The sequence below is a fragment of the Mustelus asterias genome, chromosome 12 (assembly GCF_964213995.1).
Source record: "Mustelus asterias chromosome 12, sMusAst1.hap1.1, whole genome shotgun sequence".
NCBI lineage: Eukaryota > Metazoa > Chordata > Chondrichthyes > Carcharhiniformes > Triakidae > Mustelus > Mustelus asterias.
In genome coordinates, this window is record NC_135812.1 from 27,005,852 (window position 1) to 27,022,737 (window position 16,886).

Genomic DNA, 16,886 nt, shown 5'->3' on the forward strand with positions numbered 1-16,886 from the left:
ATAGTGACTATCATCTGAAATAATTGAACTCTAATTTTTTTAGAAGTATAACAAGGATGACAAATGCATCGGAAAGCAAAGTATAATGTTCTGCAGTATTATTGTGCATTCATTTTAAAAATTACTGCTTCTCCATTGAATATTTTAATAAAAAGGTTCCCAAGGACCATTTGAAGACCATCTAACATTTGGAATTTTCTACTGAATCAAATAGTGTTGCAGTGCTGGCTTATTTGCCTTTGTGAGGCAGTAAGAAAACAATTATAGTTAATTTTTACAATTGTCTGATAAATGTTTAAAAATATTTTGTAATGGCCATTAAATGTGTAAACTATTCCATATGGTAAATATATCATGGAATGGGAGTCTAGGATAAGATTGCTAGTTAATATTTACAAAAAGCATAACCTGTGATTGTTTTGGTTCATTGTATGAAATCGCACTGTAATGTATTTTTCTTTGTATTGTGCAATTTTTCAAAAAAATAAAGCAATAAAAAAATCAACTGTTTCATTTTTTATGAAACTTTCATCTACTTTAAATTTTTTAAGTTACTCATTTCATAAGTACTTTTTGCATTTTGATAAGAGTAATCTGTCAGTGTTAGTTCTACAATAATTCAGTTACAGTGAATGCCTTTTACCATTGTTTTTTTAAGGACATCTTTTTTTTTAAAAAACTGAAATTAGTTCAGAGTGTATTAACCAAAGATGGATGTTGATGTTGTACAAAAAATCTATTTGTGTTACTATTCTGCTAGAAAGTAGCTCAGCTGACATCTGCGATGTGGGTGCTTCTGATTAGGGAAACCCCTTTGTATGCACTTGCAGTGGATTTCACTTTGAATACCTTTGCACTATTGTAGAGATGGTAGAATTTATTGCCCTTTGAAGATCTTTGTATTTATTATATAACAGTTTTCATGACACCAAAAATTATACTAAAGCTCAGAAAGCATTGTAAATGACTGCTATTGCCACAATAGCCAAGTTTTCCAACTAACTAATGAGGACAAGATCAGACAGGCCTGCCCTTCATGGGAGAAGTACAAACCATGTCATTGCTTACCCATGCTAAATTCTTCCTCCGTGTACCTGAACTAGCGCCGGAGGGTGGCGACTAGGGGATTTTCACAGTAACTTCATTGCAGTGTTAATGTAAGTCTACTTGTGACATTAATAAAAATACACTTTAAATTTAAACAATAAAGAATGTCTTCATTAGTGTGGCACTTATGGACTGTCAGCATGCAGCTGTCCCCAACAAGGATGAGCACTTTCAGTAGAGGAGAAAAGGTTTTGGGACAGAGGAATGAGCTACGTAGTCACACAAATACAACTATCAAGAACACCCCTTAATGTTGTTTACTCTCAATACCCTTTAATTTTTCTACTCTCCATTTCTATTGCTGAGGAAAGCTATATCATACCAAATGGGTTGAATGGGTGGTCCTATTCAGTAGAGGGGAGGAAGTGGACTGGAAGTTGTAGAGCATTGCCTCAAACTGCTTGCCAAAATGACAGTGCAGTAAGTAATCAATAGCTGCATTTATAAAGCTGTTGTTTAAAAGTTGATGGGAGAGAACTGTCCTTAAACCTGCTTCATTCTCACCTGACCCCATACACATTTAGACTGCAGAATCATCAACCTAGAAAATGCAGGTGTATACTGTTTGTGGAGTCTACATCATTGTATGAATAATGGAAAAAGTGAACTGGCTGCATGGTGCTCCTTAACTACAGAAGTACTACATGTGCAAGAGCTTTATTCTTGCCCGACGTAAATTTTATATGCTTTCGCATAGGGATGCAACCCTCTTACCCCAGTTGTGAGAGCTTAGGCAAAAGTTAATGCTGTGGTACTGCTAGAGTTTAATTGCTTAAACTGCAGCTATCTGCAGAGGACTGGTATGTTACCTTCTGCTTTCAATTATCTCAAATGAAAGCACACAGAATTGAAGGTAATCTTGCAACATAGGTAATTGGTTACAAGGTATAAGACAGTGTCGGGATAAAGGGAATTTTGTCTGATTGTCAGGATGTGATGTGGTTTTTCTTTTCCAAATCCATACTTGCGTTCCTATATGTTCCTATAGATGCTATTTCAATCTGAAAATGCAATTGTGAACTCAGCTTGGCAAATCATTCTCAACAGGAAAGATTTGTTCTGTTGAACATAGAGTAATTACCCTCCTAACCTTCTACCTTTTGGACTCCACTTCTTCCAATTTGTCAATCTTTAATTTAACCCAGGTTTTTGGCTATTGCTTATTTGGATCTGCTTTGGGAATGGAAGAGTTGGAGGGGAGCAGGGGGACAGAGAAGGGGAAGAGCAATGAAATAATACCGTGCTTAATGTGCTTCAAACAAATGTTGGACTTTGGCCCCAAGTTCAAACCAGCATCAATCTCTCAGACATTGGTCTAGTGAATTATGATTTAGAATCACTTGATATACTTAATATTGTATGTCATTTCACAGACTGTAACTCTTCTTGATCACCCATGAAATGATTTTTGTTGGAATAGAACAAATACAGTATGGTCTGTGCCTTTTGTTCTGTGTAGGTTTATAAACTGTTTCAAGTTAGCTGGGCAGTGTTCTGGCAGGTAATTAGTGGCGGCAAGAATATATGATCAGAAGCAAATCTTGAGGTCAAAAATGACATCAAGCTTGGGAACAGTCTGGTTTAGCCTTAGATTGTTGCAAAGGTGAAGTATAAAATTGGCAACCAGGGAATGAGTTTGTGGTGAAGACTGAAAATAATGGGCTGGATTTTACAGATGCCATATTCCCTGAATTGTTGGCAGTTTTATAGGACCCAGCAGTGCCAGGTTCAATTGGTGGCCACTTGGCACCACAGGCCATTACTCAAGGAAAGGGAGGGGTGTGGGGGTCGGGGGGGGGTGGGTTGTGCAGGAGGAGGATATAAAGGACGGGTGATTCATTTACAAATTAAAATCAATTTAGCTCCATTCTCAGTATTTCATTTTCCCACATAATCTCATTCCAAGCTAGCTCTTATTTCACAACACTGCCTTCTCTTATTCTCCTTTCTAAAAAACAAATGACAAAAAAAGCCATATGTCCTGTCATCCAGGTGCATGTTTAAGTTAATGATAACAGACTTCTGGAAGTGAAAGTCTATCTTGCTGAACTTTAGTTGAAAGTGCATATATCAGGTTACTTACCAGCATTTCCATATTGAAATTTTGAACTGCTTTAAGACCAGTGTTTTAAGTCCTCCAGGCCTATAGCATTTTGTGATTATTCTTGTCATTACTGGATTCAATCTGTACATCACCAGGAGTTGAAAAGTAGAAGGGTGTTTAATCAGGCCTCCAAATATTCTACTTTTCACTGTAATTGCTTCTCTTCCTGCTCCATCACTATTAAGTTGGTGTCCCCAAGATGGTGGAGGTGTCCTTAGGCCTATTGAGGCACTTGGTCTTAAGTAGCCATTTAATGGCCAGCCAAGCAGGTAGCCCAGCAGCTTTAACTAGACAAGGCACTGCCTTCCTTTAGAGGTTTGCGATCTCTCCAAGTTCATACCTGTCCTTTATATCCTCCCCCTGCACAACCCCCATACCCCTCCCCTTTCCTTGGGTAATGGCCTGTGGTGCCAACGGTGGCCACCACTCGAACCTGGCACTGCTGGGTCCTATAAAACTGCCAACAAATCAGGGGATACGGCACCTGTAAAATCCAGCCCATTATTTTCAGTCTTCGCCACAAACTCATTCCCAGGTTGCCAATTTTATACCTCACCTTTGAAACAATCTAAGGCTAAACCAGACTGTTCCCAAGCTTGATGTCATTTTTGACCTCGATTTGCTTCTGACCATATATTCTTGCTGCCACTAATCACCTATTTCCACCCTCATAATGTCAGCCAACTCCACCTCACAGCTCTGTTGCTGAAACTTACAATCATGCCTTGTTCATTATTACATCTAGATTTGCCTAGCCATCCATGTTCTACACTCTGTAAGCATCAGGTCACCCAAAACTTTCCCCATGTCCTAAATTGCACCAGTTATTGTTCACTCCACTTGTTAACCCGCATTGGCTCCCAATTAAGTAGCACTTGGTTTTAAAATTCTATGTCTTGTTTTCAAATTTCTCTGTGTCCCCATCTTTGCCTATCTCAATTTCTTCCAGCCCCCAGAGTATCTGTATTCCTCCAAATGTAGCCTCTTGAACATTCTCAATTTGAATCGCTTCATTAATGCTTATGCCTTCAGTTGCCCGAAGGCCTTAACCTCTGGAATTCACTCCCTAATCTTCCCTTCCACCCTTTTATTAAGATGCTCCTTAAAACCCACCTTTTGGAACACATCTTTTATCATCTATCCTCATATCTCTTTTGTTTCACTTGCATTTTGTTTGGCATCCTGTGAAGTACCTTGGGACATCAAACTGCAAGGTTTTCTTGTCTTAATGGCACTATAGAAAATATCAGGTCAGCCTCTGTGTGTCTTAATTAATGGCTATCTTTTGAATTTAAATCCTGGCATTTAATAAACTAACTGGGGTTGGTGGGGGTTTGGTGGTAGTGTGGCAGGAGATGCTGAGAATTTTCAGATCTGCTTTGTACCTAAGTAATGGTAACAAGTTAATGTCATTGGACTAATGTATATGTCGGCCTGTATTAATGCTCCAGAGACATGAGTTCAAATTACCTTCTCTCTCTTACATGCGAAGTAAAGTTATTTGCTAATGATTGCAGTTTTCAGTCCCACTCGCCACTCAATGAAGCAGTCCATGCCTGCATGCAGCAAGACCTGCACAACATTCAGATTTGGACTACTAACTGGTGGATAACATTCATGTCGCCCTTGTGCCAGGCAATAACCATCTTTCAAAGGAGAGAGTCAACCATTTTGCCTGGTCATTCAGTGGCATTACCTTCACTGATCCCACATCATCAATATCTTTGTATGTGTGTGGGATGAGGGAGGGTGTTGCCATTGAATGGAAACTGAACTGGTCAAATGCTGTGGTTCAAAGGACAGGTCATTAGATGCAAAGTCAGCTGAGAGCACTTGCCTCCTGACTCCCCAAAGCTCATCTGCTGGGAAATGGAATACTCTCCATTTGCTTGGGTGACTGCAAGTGGCAGCATTGTGCACCATCTGCAAGATGCACTGCCAAGGTCCCTTAGACAACTTCCAAATCCACAACCTCTCCCACCTAGAAGGACAATGGCTGCAGATGCATGGGAATATCATCCTGACTTGAAAATATATTATGTTCCTTCACTGTCAGTGGATGCAAATCCCTGAGCTTCTTTCCTAATGCAATGTGGGTGTGCAGCTCCAACACTCAAGAAGTTTGACACCATCCACCACCTTAACACATTCACTCCCCCCACCACTGGAGCACAGTGGCAGCATTGTGCACCATCTGCAAGATGCACTGCCAAGGCTCCTTATACAGCACCTTCCAAACCTACAACTTCTACTGCCTAGAAGGACAATAGCTGTAGACGCGTGGGAATATCATCCTGACTTGGAAATGTTATGTTCCTTCACTGTCAATAGATGAAAATTCCTGAGCTCCCTTCCTAACATAATATGGGTGTAGCTACACCTCGGGGATGGACTGCAGATGTTCAGAAAGCAGCTCACCACCACCTTCTCGAGGGCAACTTTGAGGATGGGCAACAAATGGAATGGCACCCACATCCCATGAAGGAATTTTTAAAAAACTAACCTTGTATGTGTTTGTCAATCATAAAAGCTCATTACCAATCTATTATTTTAAATTCATGATAGGAAAGCAATTAAGCTTTTTGTTCTCCTTCAGCATCATTCAGATTTTAACAAGCTACTAAATGTTTGCCAATGTTATAACACCCACTTTTGCTTGCAGAGGTCAGTCCAGTGGTAAAATATAGCTAAGTTTATTTTTAAGAGTGTCAACCCTCCAGAATTGGCTTTATTCAAATTGCTAGACTGTTATTGCAGCATTTTCTAAATAGAAATTAATATGTTGGCGAGCGGTTTCAACTATAAAATACAGTTAAATTGAAGCCCCACTTTGCTCCTCATAAAATGTTCAACGTTTAATTGTTATACTTGAAGAAGAAAGTGAAGGCTTCAGAAACTGATGAGATCCTATCCAGCTGGATTGAAACTTGCATTGGAGCTTCCCTGGTGGCTCAAATGATAAATATAGTGAGTGTACAGCTGCGTCGTAGAGAGTCCCAGATTCAGGCTGGCAATGATCTTCAGTACCCTTAATAACTTGTCAGTACTCAGTGTCTAAGCTAGCATATGGAAAAAAGCCACTTGAACACATCCTCTGAAGAAAAATCTGCTAACAGCAAGGCTAGCTAAGTACTGGAATGCACTTCTAGGCTTTTAATGGCCAGTTGTCTTAACCTATCAATCATATTTGGAATATTTTGTGCAATTTAGGGCACTTTTCCTCCTTTAAAAAGCAATGATGTGGAGAATTTGGTGAGTGGAATGAATGAAGAGATCCAAATTATGTGGAAAGACTTGCAGACTGAACCTATTTAATTTTTGATTGGATAGTAGTGTTTAAAATGTTCAGAAGTATAGTATATAGAAGTAGGTTGTTCAACCTGAAGTGTGAACATAAGATCAGCAAACAAATGTAACAATTTGTTTAGGATGTGGGATAGTACAGTCTCACTGCTAAGATCGGATGTCTTTGTGCTAAAACAATTATATGAAGAGTGCAGTAAAATGAGAAGCTTTAGCAAACAAGCTTAGCTGGCATTTAAAATGCACCATATCACCAATAAACAAAGTAAACCAGCATGTTTGCAGTTTCACACAAACTTGCTAAAGTGTAAAAAAAACTTGTAATTACAATTTTACAGCATAAAATTGTAATGAAATTTATGGTTTACACTGCAACAGCCCTACTTCATAGAATCCCCACAGTGCAGAAGAGAGCCATTCAGCCCATCATGTCTGCAGCGACTCTCCGACAGATCATCCCACCTAGGTCCTGTCCCCGTAACCCCATGGATTTACCCCGCTAATCCCCCTAACCTACACATCTTGGGGCACTAAGGGGGCAATTTAGCATAGCCAATGCACCTAACCTGCACATCTTTGTACTGTAGGAGGAAACTAGAGCACCCGGAGGAGACCCCCACAGACACGGGGAAAACTTGCAAACTCCACACAGACAGTCATCCAAGACAGAAATCGAACCTGGCTCCCTGGTGCCGTGAGGCAGCAGTGCTAACCACTGTGTCGTACTTGTCTTCTGTAAAGAACACCAATCCTTGTCTAGTAGTATGATGATGCACTTTGTCGCCCTTTCTTAGTCTTTCCAATCTGGCTGGCTATCGGAATTTCTTTAGTGTGTGCATGGCAAAACCCTATATTGTAACAGGACTTGCATCTCTGAATGTCTGAAACTTCAGAGGCATTAAAATCAGGCCGATCCAGTGCTTTGACCAACTACTTGGCATTTTTTTTTTAAGTTTAAAGTTTATTTATTAGTGTCACAAGTAGGCTTACATTAACACTGCAATGAAGTTACTGTGAAAATCCCCCAGTCATCACGCTCCAGTGCTTGTTCGGGTACACTGAGGGAGAATTTAGCATAACCAATGCACCTAACCAGCATGTCTTTCAGACTGTGGGGGAAAACCAGATCACCCGGAGGGAACACATGCAGACACGGGGAGAATGTGCAGTCTCCAGGCAGTCATCCAAGCTGGCAATCGAACCTGGGTCCCTGGTGCTGTGAGGCAGCAGTGCTAACCACTGTGTCACCGGGCTGCCCTTTTTGAATTTGGGGGGGGGGCTCTGTGAAAGAAAGCTCTTCCACTCCATCTTGAAACAAGCTCGGAAGCATCACCTCTACTTCCCCATTCTTTCCCTTTCACTTCCTCTATCTGTGACTTGGAATTCTGATGTCATTCGGGTGAATAGGTGTTCCGACAATATCAGTAAGTCAGTAGTAGTTGATTTGGAAGACTGTCGCTGATCCTAGATTGTACTAACTCAACCGTTTCATTTAGGGTGTCAGTTTTGCTCTTTCCAGCTGTGTTTGCAGTCAGTACTTATTAACAGAAGCTGTAATTTGGCACTAATGACAGGAGATTACATAGGCCAGTTCATTGCACTTCATCAAGATGCAAGTTGCTAACTTTACAGCTGCGTTGCATGAAATAGCCAGAGCTCATAATATGATACAGTCTTAGTTATTAATTATTTATGGGAATGGCAAACAACACAAATTAGTTTCCTGCAGGGCCTATACTGCGCTGTAATGTTCTATGTTCTATAACTGTGATTGGTATATGTCGTGGGAGTGGTTAATTTTGTCACTGTACAGGTTAACCAAAAGCCAACAGGAAAGTTACTGTGAAGTTTTGTTGGATGAAACCTTCCCCGTACTCAATTTAATTATGAATTGGAGAAATACTCTCCTCTCCACTTCATTCTTTTAATTCCATTGCATTTAATCATCTTTCTGGTCTTTTCCTCACTTGGCTTTCTGCCACTGGCCCATCATTTATTCTCTCCTCCCCCAGGAAAAGAAGTTGGCAACATAAATTAGGGTAAAGCTGAGTGGGTATTGTTTAGGATGGTTTTATTTAAGGAAACCCGGTGTATGCTAAAAGAACTCATTTCTTTTCCTAGGTAATCAAAGGTGAATTTCAACTACCTGAATTTCTTAAAGATCAGCCACAGGTATGGTACTAGGCTCCATAATGTCAACTGGGATTGCAGTGATAATTTGTTGCATTTTTAAAAATTTGTTTCTGCTTCTGAGGCAATTTGATTGAACAGGAGCCAATGGCGTATTGACTTAGATGGAAAAAAAATCTGGGAACGTAAGTGATCAGAAAGAAGCATTTCAAATGAATGCTTCAGGTTAGCCTTATTTCATTTTGTACTTCGGATGTTTGTGAAATGCTATCATTCTTGTACATTTGCTCACAAAGATCCATTATTGACAGGATTTAGTTGATACAGGTGAATAGAGGAGGCAGCACGCCATGGGCTGCACACCGGCACAGTGGTTAGTACTGCTGCCTCACAGCACCAAAGACCCGTATTCGATTCCCGGCTTGGGTCACTATCTGTGTGGAGTTTGCACGTTCTCACCGTGTCTGCGTGGGTTTCCTCCGGGTGCTCTGGTTTCCTCCCACAGTCCAAAGATGTGCAGGTCAGGTGGATTGGCCATACTAAATTGCCCCTTAGTGTCAGTGGAACTAGCTAGGGTAAATGCTTGGGGTTATAGGGATAGAACCTGGGTGGGATTGTGCTCGGTGCAGACTCAATGGGCTGAATGGCCTCCTTCTGCACTGTAGGATTCTATGACTCTATGAGACCTAAGGGAGAATGAAGAGGAGGAGCAAATGAGGAACCAAAAATTAGTGGAACACTTGGGAACTACTGATTGCAATATAACTAAATTCATTGTAAGAGCGGAAATAAAAGTTGAGAACAAGAGTACCTGATTTGGGGGGAAAAGCAGTTGATTGCAAAATTAAAAAGGGGCCATGTCTAGATTAAGTAGAATGAAAAGTTGACCAATTGAATCATAGACCCCAATAGAACACACTTAAATAGGAGGTAGAAAAACTACAAATCAATTAAATTCCAGTGAAGAAATATTGAAAGCTGAGGTTCCGTGGATAAATGGGGGAAGATTAGATCAAATTTGAAATTTTAATAAATCTTAACGCTTAAGGCAATTAAAACCAAATTGAGGACAAATGTAAAGGATTTGGAAAACTACAATTAGGGAGTTAGGCTCAGAGGGAGTATGCGGATGAGTGGGACAGAACAGTGAGCAGAAGAAAAGAAAACGTAAGCAATTGAAAAAGCATCTTACTAAGGCATGGTCAGCAATGGGTGGTGACAGATTGACAGAAAATACTAACATTTTCACAGGAGAGCTGGATATCAAACAAAATGTGATGCTGAGACACAAGGGAAGTCAGGACAAATCACCAAAAGCTTTGTCAGTGAATTAGGTTTTTAGGAGCATTTTAGTTGAAGTATAAGGGCAAATGTTTACGGCCTATTCAGATGAAGGTTCAGTTGTCAATGGTCAGGCAAGGGGAATATGAGATGCACAAGAGACCAGAATTGGGAGAATGCAAAGAAATGGGGGAGGTTACAGAGGTAGGGAAGAGTAAAGCCATGGAGGAAATGGAACACAAGGATAAGAATTTTAAATTTGAAATGAATTTTAAGTTTCAGATGAAGTGCTACTATAGCTCAACAAGCAAGGGGGTGATTGGTCAATGGAACCAAAGCAAGGCAGTGATGGTCAACTTATACAAGACCTTGGGCCCCAGTTCGAACATCAGGTGTAATTCTGTGCATCCAAGTACAAGAATGTTTTGCACAGCACGAGTATTCACTAATATTTCCTCAAAGAGTTGCTTTAAATTCGTCTCAGGATTTTCCTTCTAAACATTTGTGCTAGATGTCTTAAAAGTAAGTTGTTTCTTTGTAAGCATTAACTTATCCATTGATTTGGCCTCCTAAAGCTTATTTACTACAAGCATTAGATTGACTACCAGAGGCTTTACTTTGACAGTCTTCCAATCCTGGCAACACTTACAAAGATGTACAAAGATGTTTATTGTCAGAGGCTTTGCTATTTCCTTTCTACATCTCTTAGCTTTTCAGAAAGTTTTAATTTGTTCTAAGGATGAAGGTTGTTCTAAGGACCAACAAGACTATTTTTAAGGCCTATCCTTATGCCCTTCAGAGGCATAAAGAGGCAACACCATCTTATGAATTAAGGTCACCTGTAGGCCCGAACAGGAAGGAGTGGCAAGTTTCCAGAAGGATTTTAGATTTTTATGATTTTTTTTCTGGTGTCCTGAATTATTGAATTCATATTAACATAATGCCATTTGCTACTTCAACATCATAACACTACGCTATTGTACTCCTTGTGCATGTTAACTGGAACTGGTTTGAGCTCTATCCATTTTCCTCCATTTCTATGAATACCCGGCTCTCTACCTCTTCCTCTTGTTCCCTTTCAACCCCATTGCCGGACTTCTTTAAAAAACAAAGGCAGAGTCCCCATATGGAGGGTGGGAGGAGAATTTCCTAGGGACTTGAGTTTGGAGGTTTGGAAGCCCGAGATAGGGTGAGGATGTGAAAATCGCAGAGAAAAAAGTTGTACTTGTTCCCTGACATGTTCCTATGTCATTGTGCTTTTCCTAGAAGTGGTTTCAGTGCGGTGAAGGCAGTTTGCCAGGCAGTGGCAGGAAGCTAATTAAGGATCAACAACCAATTAGCAGCACGTTTGTGGTGTAACTGAGAATTTATGGGCGTTGCATGAGACTCAGCTGTTTCTGCCATGTGTCTGGCAATGGGAAACGCATGGAGAAAAGGAAGTCAGCATGGCATGACAAATTAGTTAAATCTACTTCCTTAAGATGCAAGCTGGCAGAAAACCCGAGGTCCTCCACAGGGAGGCTTTGCAAATTCCTCCCAGTCACCAAGGAACTGCAATAAGGAATACTGCTCGTGGTGAGAAAGTGGCAGCTGTTGACTCCAGCGGTTTCACTCGTCCATTTTGTCCAGACGTGGTGTATGCCTACTGCACTCTTACTGCATGCACACAGTTAAGATTACTGGCTCGCCTTGCAGTTTCACATGCTGTCTCACCTTTCTGCCTCCACAACTTGTTTGCTGTTCCTAATTGGATGAGGGTCTCAGAGGCAGCCTCTTGATTAGGCACCTCCTGTGGAGTTGCTTGAATGGCATGGTGACCCAAAAATAATCCTGCCTGCCAGAAGTTTTGAAAAGTCCAGAAAGCTCAGCCTATGCGCATCGTTATTGGTAGATATTGTCAGTGCAGACTTGATGGGCCGAAGGGCCTTTTCTGCACTGTATGACTCTATATAGTACCTTTCCCATTCCTTCATTGTCTGATACTTAATTTTTCTAACCTAATTTCTTTACCTATGCTTAGTTTTGTGTGTTATATAAATATTTTGCAGTTACCTTTTTTCTAGTTTTTCTCAATACTCTGTCAACTATTGTAATCTATTTTGCTTTTTGAGTTCCAGTATTTCATATGACTTTCTTCTATAGTATTGGCCAAGATGTTTCTAAATCTCAGTTTAATTTTTCTACTTAACGTTTCCTACTTCATGTTTTGCTGTATCCCATGACGATTTGTGGGCATATATCCAGTTCTTACAATAATTCTCTTCTGACTGAAAGTTTCCTGTTGGTTTTCCACTGTCTATCTGTCCAATACTGGTTTCAAATTTGTGTGGATTTGTTCGCCTTTTATATTTTTGTTCTTGTCTTTTCCCAATTAAGCAACTATGTTTTTGTATCGGCTCCAGCACTGTTTCCATATTGAATTCAAAACACCGATTTGCAAAACAATCTTGTACATATTGTAAAAACTCCTGTTCTTGGCATGAAAATGACCCTTATTCTTGTCTGCCTTTGGATAACTATTGTTATGGCCTTAGAGTTAAAGCAAAAGTGGATACTGGGAATCTGAAATAAAGAGAGAGTGTTGGAAATACTCTCCAGGTCTGGCAGCATTGTTGGAGAGTGAAAAAGTTTGTTTATTTATTTATTAGTCACAAGTAAGGCTTACATTAACACTGCAATGAGATTACTGTGAAATTCCCCTAGTCACCACAGTCCGGCGCCTGTTCAGGTCAATGCACCTAACCGGCATGTCTTTCAGAATGTGGGAGGAAACCGGAGCACCCGGAGGAAACCCACGCAGACACGGGGAGAACTCCACACAGACAGTGACCCAAACTGGGAATTGAATCCGGGTCCCTGGCACTGTGAAGCAGCAATGCTAACCACTGTGCTAGAGTGCCACCCCAGATATAGTGTTTCGAGTCCAATATGGCTATTCTTCAGAACTGGGTTATTCCTGCCTATTTGTCTTTATAACTCTTCCTTTAGCTCTTTCCACTCTTCAGTCTATGATCTACTTTCTAAGAGTAACAATTCCATTTTTCAGATTTAGGTTTTGTGCGAACCCCTGTGTTCTTAAATTCTTTGTCAGTGATGAATCTCTGACTATAACTTTCACCCTTCTTTGTTTTCTCCACTTGTTCCATCCTGAATATTTTGTAACCATGATTGCTTAGCTCTTACTTCTGCCCTAAAACAAACCTTACCCAATGCTAATGTTCCACACCCATAGCAAGCTGTGTGTCTAGCTCACTAGTTTTATTCAGGATATGTTTTGTGCTTCCCTCATCGCATCACCGAGAATCTTATCTCATGGTGTGTGCCATGATGAAGTAGCTCGTCTTGAATCTCTGGCAATGCTGCCTGTGTATCTGTGTATCACAGTAAGAAGTCTCGCAACACCAGGTTAAAGTCCAACAGGTTTATTTGGTAGCAAAAGCCACTAGCTTTCGGAGCGCTGCTCCTTCATCAGGTCAGTGGGAGTTCCACATCAAATCTGTGTATCAGCAGCCTGCATTGTTGACCTCTGATATTTCCATCCGTTGTAAGAACTTTGACCTCACCCTTCCACTAAATGCCTAATCCAGATTATAAATTTTCCATTATTATTAAAATGCCTCACATAAGGTGTGCTAAACTAATGGATAGTAGATTTAATAAATAGCTTTCTAACTACTTTTTCGAGCTGCTTTCTACATATTGCCAGTAAAAGAACATTTGCAACTTGGAAAGTTGGCTGTATTGTTGTGGAATTCAAGTGCAAACATTAATAATGCATTAGAAATTTCTCTGAGACTCAAAATTCAAAATAATAACAATAGACTGACAGAATTGAACTTGAAGAGTATCATCTGGGCATTTAAAACAGTAAGGGGAGTGTATAGTATAACATTAATGAAAGTATTAGACTTCAGCTCTGATTAATGGATTGAAAGTGAATAGTGTTGGCAAATCTCGAAAGAAACTACAAAATGTTTCCCCCTCCTTTGACACAATGATAAATGTGTGCAATAAAAGACCATTTAAACTAGTCACTGCTAAGATATTTAAGCAGCAGAGCAAATACTTGGATAGAGACCAGATTGAATGTTGGAGGAATGCTGAAGGTCTGGTTCTGTTGAGATCATGGGAAATGTTATCTAGGAATGCAACTAGTCAGATTCTGCATGAACTCCGAGATATGGATAACTTCAGATTCAGAGAGAAATTGCACCAGACAATTCTGTTTGCTTTGCTTTTTCTCCCACAGGATATTAAATAAATTGGGAACTGTTCCATGCCAATGTAATGTGGTCTAATGGAAAGAACGAGCTTGGTTACTATTTTTTTAGTTCTGTTACTTCACATAATATGTTTGTTTATGCAATTGAAGAGTTCCCCTCGTATTCACATTGACAGCCACTTCACACCTGAGGCCTCCTGCTGTCCCTAGTATGCTTATCGTAACCCCCATATTTAAATACCCTCAATCGGGCTCCTGCCCCTGCCACAGTAACTAAACAGCTCTTCTCAAAGACGCAGATGGTATCCTTTGTGACTGTGACAAAGATAAACTTTATCTCTTTGTCCATCTCAACCTGTCCTGTCTGCAGCCTTTGACAAGATTGACCACACCTCTCTTCTGCACCAACTCTACATTGTCACCCAGCTAGGTGGGACTGCTCTCACCTGGTTCCTCTCCTCTATTTAATCATAGACAGATAACCACTTGTAACGGCTTCTCTTTCTATTCCTGCACCGTTATCTCTGATGTACCTCCAAGGACCTATGCTTGGTGGCCCCCTATTATTATCACTTATCTACATGCTGGCCCTCGGCGCCATCATCCAAGAGGGTAGTTTTCACATTTGCACTGTTAACACCCATCTCGACCTTACCACAACCTCTTTTGACTCCTGCACTGTTATTGTTATCAGACTGCTTATACAACACCCACAGAAATTTCCTCCAGTTAGATATCGGGAAGACTGAAACCATTGTTTTGGGTTTCTGCTCCAAACTCTATTCCCCAGCTACTGACTCTGTTCTTCTCCCTGGCAATAGTCTCAGATTAAGCCAGTCTGTTCGCTACCTTGATATCACATTTGATCCCACGATGAGCTTCAGACCTGAAGTGCACGTCATCATGAGGAACTGCCTATTTCCATCAGATTAATGTTGTCCAACTTACCCCGTCTCATTCATCTGCTGAAACCCTCGTTCTTGTTACCCCTAGACTTGACTATTCCAGTGCACCCCTGGGCTACTCTCCAACATTCTACCCACTGCAAATGTAAGGTCATCCAAATATCTGCTGCCTGTGTCTTAACTCTCAGCATCCCGTTCTCCCATCACTCCTGTGCTTGCTGACCTACATTGGATCCCGGTAAAGCAAAGTTTTGATTTTAAAAATCTCCTCCTTGCTTTCAATTTGCTCCAGGGCCTTGTCCCTCCTTGTCTCTGTAAATCTCCCCCACTCCAAGACATCCATGCTCTTCTAATTCTAGCCACTTGTGCATTTCTGATTTTAATTACGTCAACATCAGTGGCTAGACCTTAATTCAGTAAGAAGTCGAACAGCACCAGGTTAAAGTCCAACCTGATTTTAATTGAGGGTAGCCTTGCACATGCACAATGTTGCATAAGGCCCAGGATATCAACAGATTCATCCCAGATGCAGTAATAGATTGAGAGAACCTCACCCTCAAGGAAGCAAACTTTCCAAAGAATGCTTTCAAGTTGGTTAGTGGTAAATGATAGAGGTGGAAAACAAAAGGGAGAGAGTAGTGATGGAGAAAATGCTCAGGGAGGAGGTTAGACTGATGTTCAACTGAGAGGGTGCTAAGCCATCTGGGTTGGCACCACAGAAGGGACAGTTAAAGTAGAAAAGAGAGAATCAAGCTTCTTCTTACTGTGTTTACCCCAGTCCAACGTCGGCATCTCCACATTTAGACCTTAAATCATCAGGGCCCAAAGCACTCGAATGCTCTCCCTCCATCTCTCTGTCTCTCTACCTTGCTTTTGTTCCCTAAGACATTCCTTAAAACCTACTTATTTGACCAAGCTTTTGATCACCTGCTGTATTTCCTTCTATGGTTCCGTGGCATACTTGTTTTACAGTACTGTGCTGTGCATTGGAATGTTTCACTACGTTAATTACATTAAAACATTTATAACGCTTTATTTATACAAGGTGTTATATAAAGATAATTTCTTGTTGTTTGCATCCCCTCTAGTTTCTGCCACTCACAGCTCCATTCATTTTCTACTGTTTCCCATTTTTCAATAAAAAGTCAGATCTGATCAGATGCTATTCTCCAGAAATCATTTCTACTGTCATTCAAAGCTTGATTCTCTCTTTTCTACTTTAACTGTCCCTTCTGTGGTGCCAACCCAGATGGCTTAGCACCCTCTCAGTTGAACATCAGTCTAACCTCCTCCCTGAGCATTTTCTCCATCACTACTCTCTCCCTTTTGTTTTCCACCTCTATCATTTACCACTAACCAACTTGAAAGCATTCTTTGGAAAGTTTGCTTCCTTGAGGGTGAGGTTCTCTCAATCTATTACTGCATCTGGGATGAATCTGTTGATATCCTGGGCCTTATGCAACATTGTGCATGTGCAAGGCTACCCTCAATTAAAATCAGCCCTTTTTTTTGATCTGACGGGGAAATCTTTATATTGCCCATCTTGGTTGCCATGACAAAGTTATAATCTGCCTTTAACAGTCCTTGTGCTACAGTGGTGCCATGATGCTATTGGGTATGGAAATTCCAAGCTTTTGATGATGAAGTGATATGTGCCCAAATAATGCCACTGAGGTAACTTGGAGGAAAACTTAGGGATGTTCATGTATCTGTTCTTGTCCTCCTTGTTAGTAGTAAAGGTGGCAGAACTTGAAAGTGGTGTTCAGGTAACCTATCTCTGTTTCATGACCTTCTTTATCCAAACCACTTTAGCAATATGGTTTGTATGGTGATG

At 40.6% G+C, this 16,886-nt stretch overlaps 1 protein-coding gene across 6 annotated transcripts in view; it reads left to right on the forward strand.

Annotated features, from left to right (window-relative positions):
• The window catches only part of LOC144501328 (protein-tyrosine sulfotransferase 1-like), a 130,818-nt gene that overhangs the window by 57,125 nt on the left and 56,807 nt on the right, over nt 1-16,886 (forward strand). For 4 of the 6 annotated variants that reach the window (XM_078224938.1, XM_078224943.1, XM_078224939.1 and 1 more), the window contains exon 4: nt 8,636-8,686. The exons of the other annotated variants lie outside the window; for them this stretch is intronic. In XM_078224938.1, coding sequence (XP_078081064.1) covers nt 8,636-8,686 — 51 coding nt within the window. The remainder of the gene's footprint in view (nt 1-8,635; nt 8,687-16,886) is intronic. 6 annotated transcript variants of the gene reach the window in all.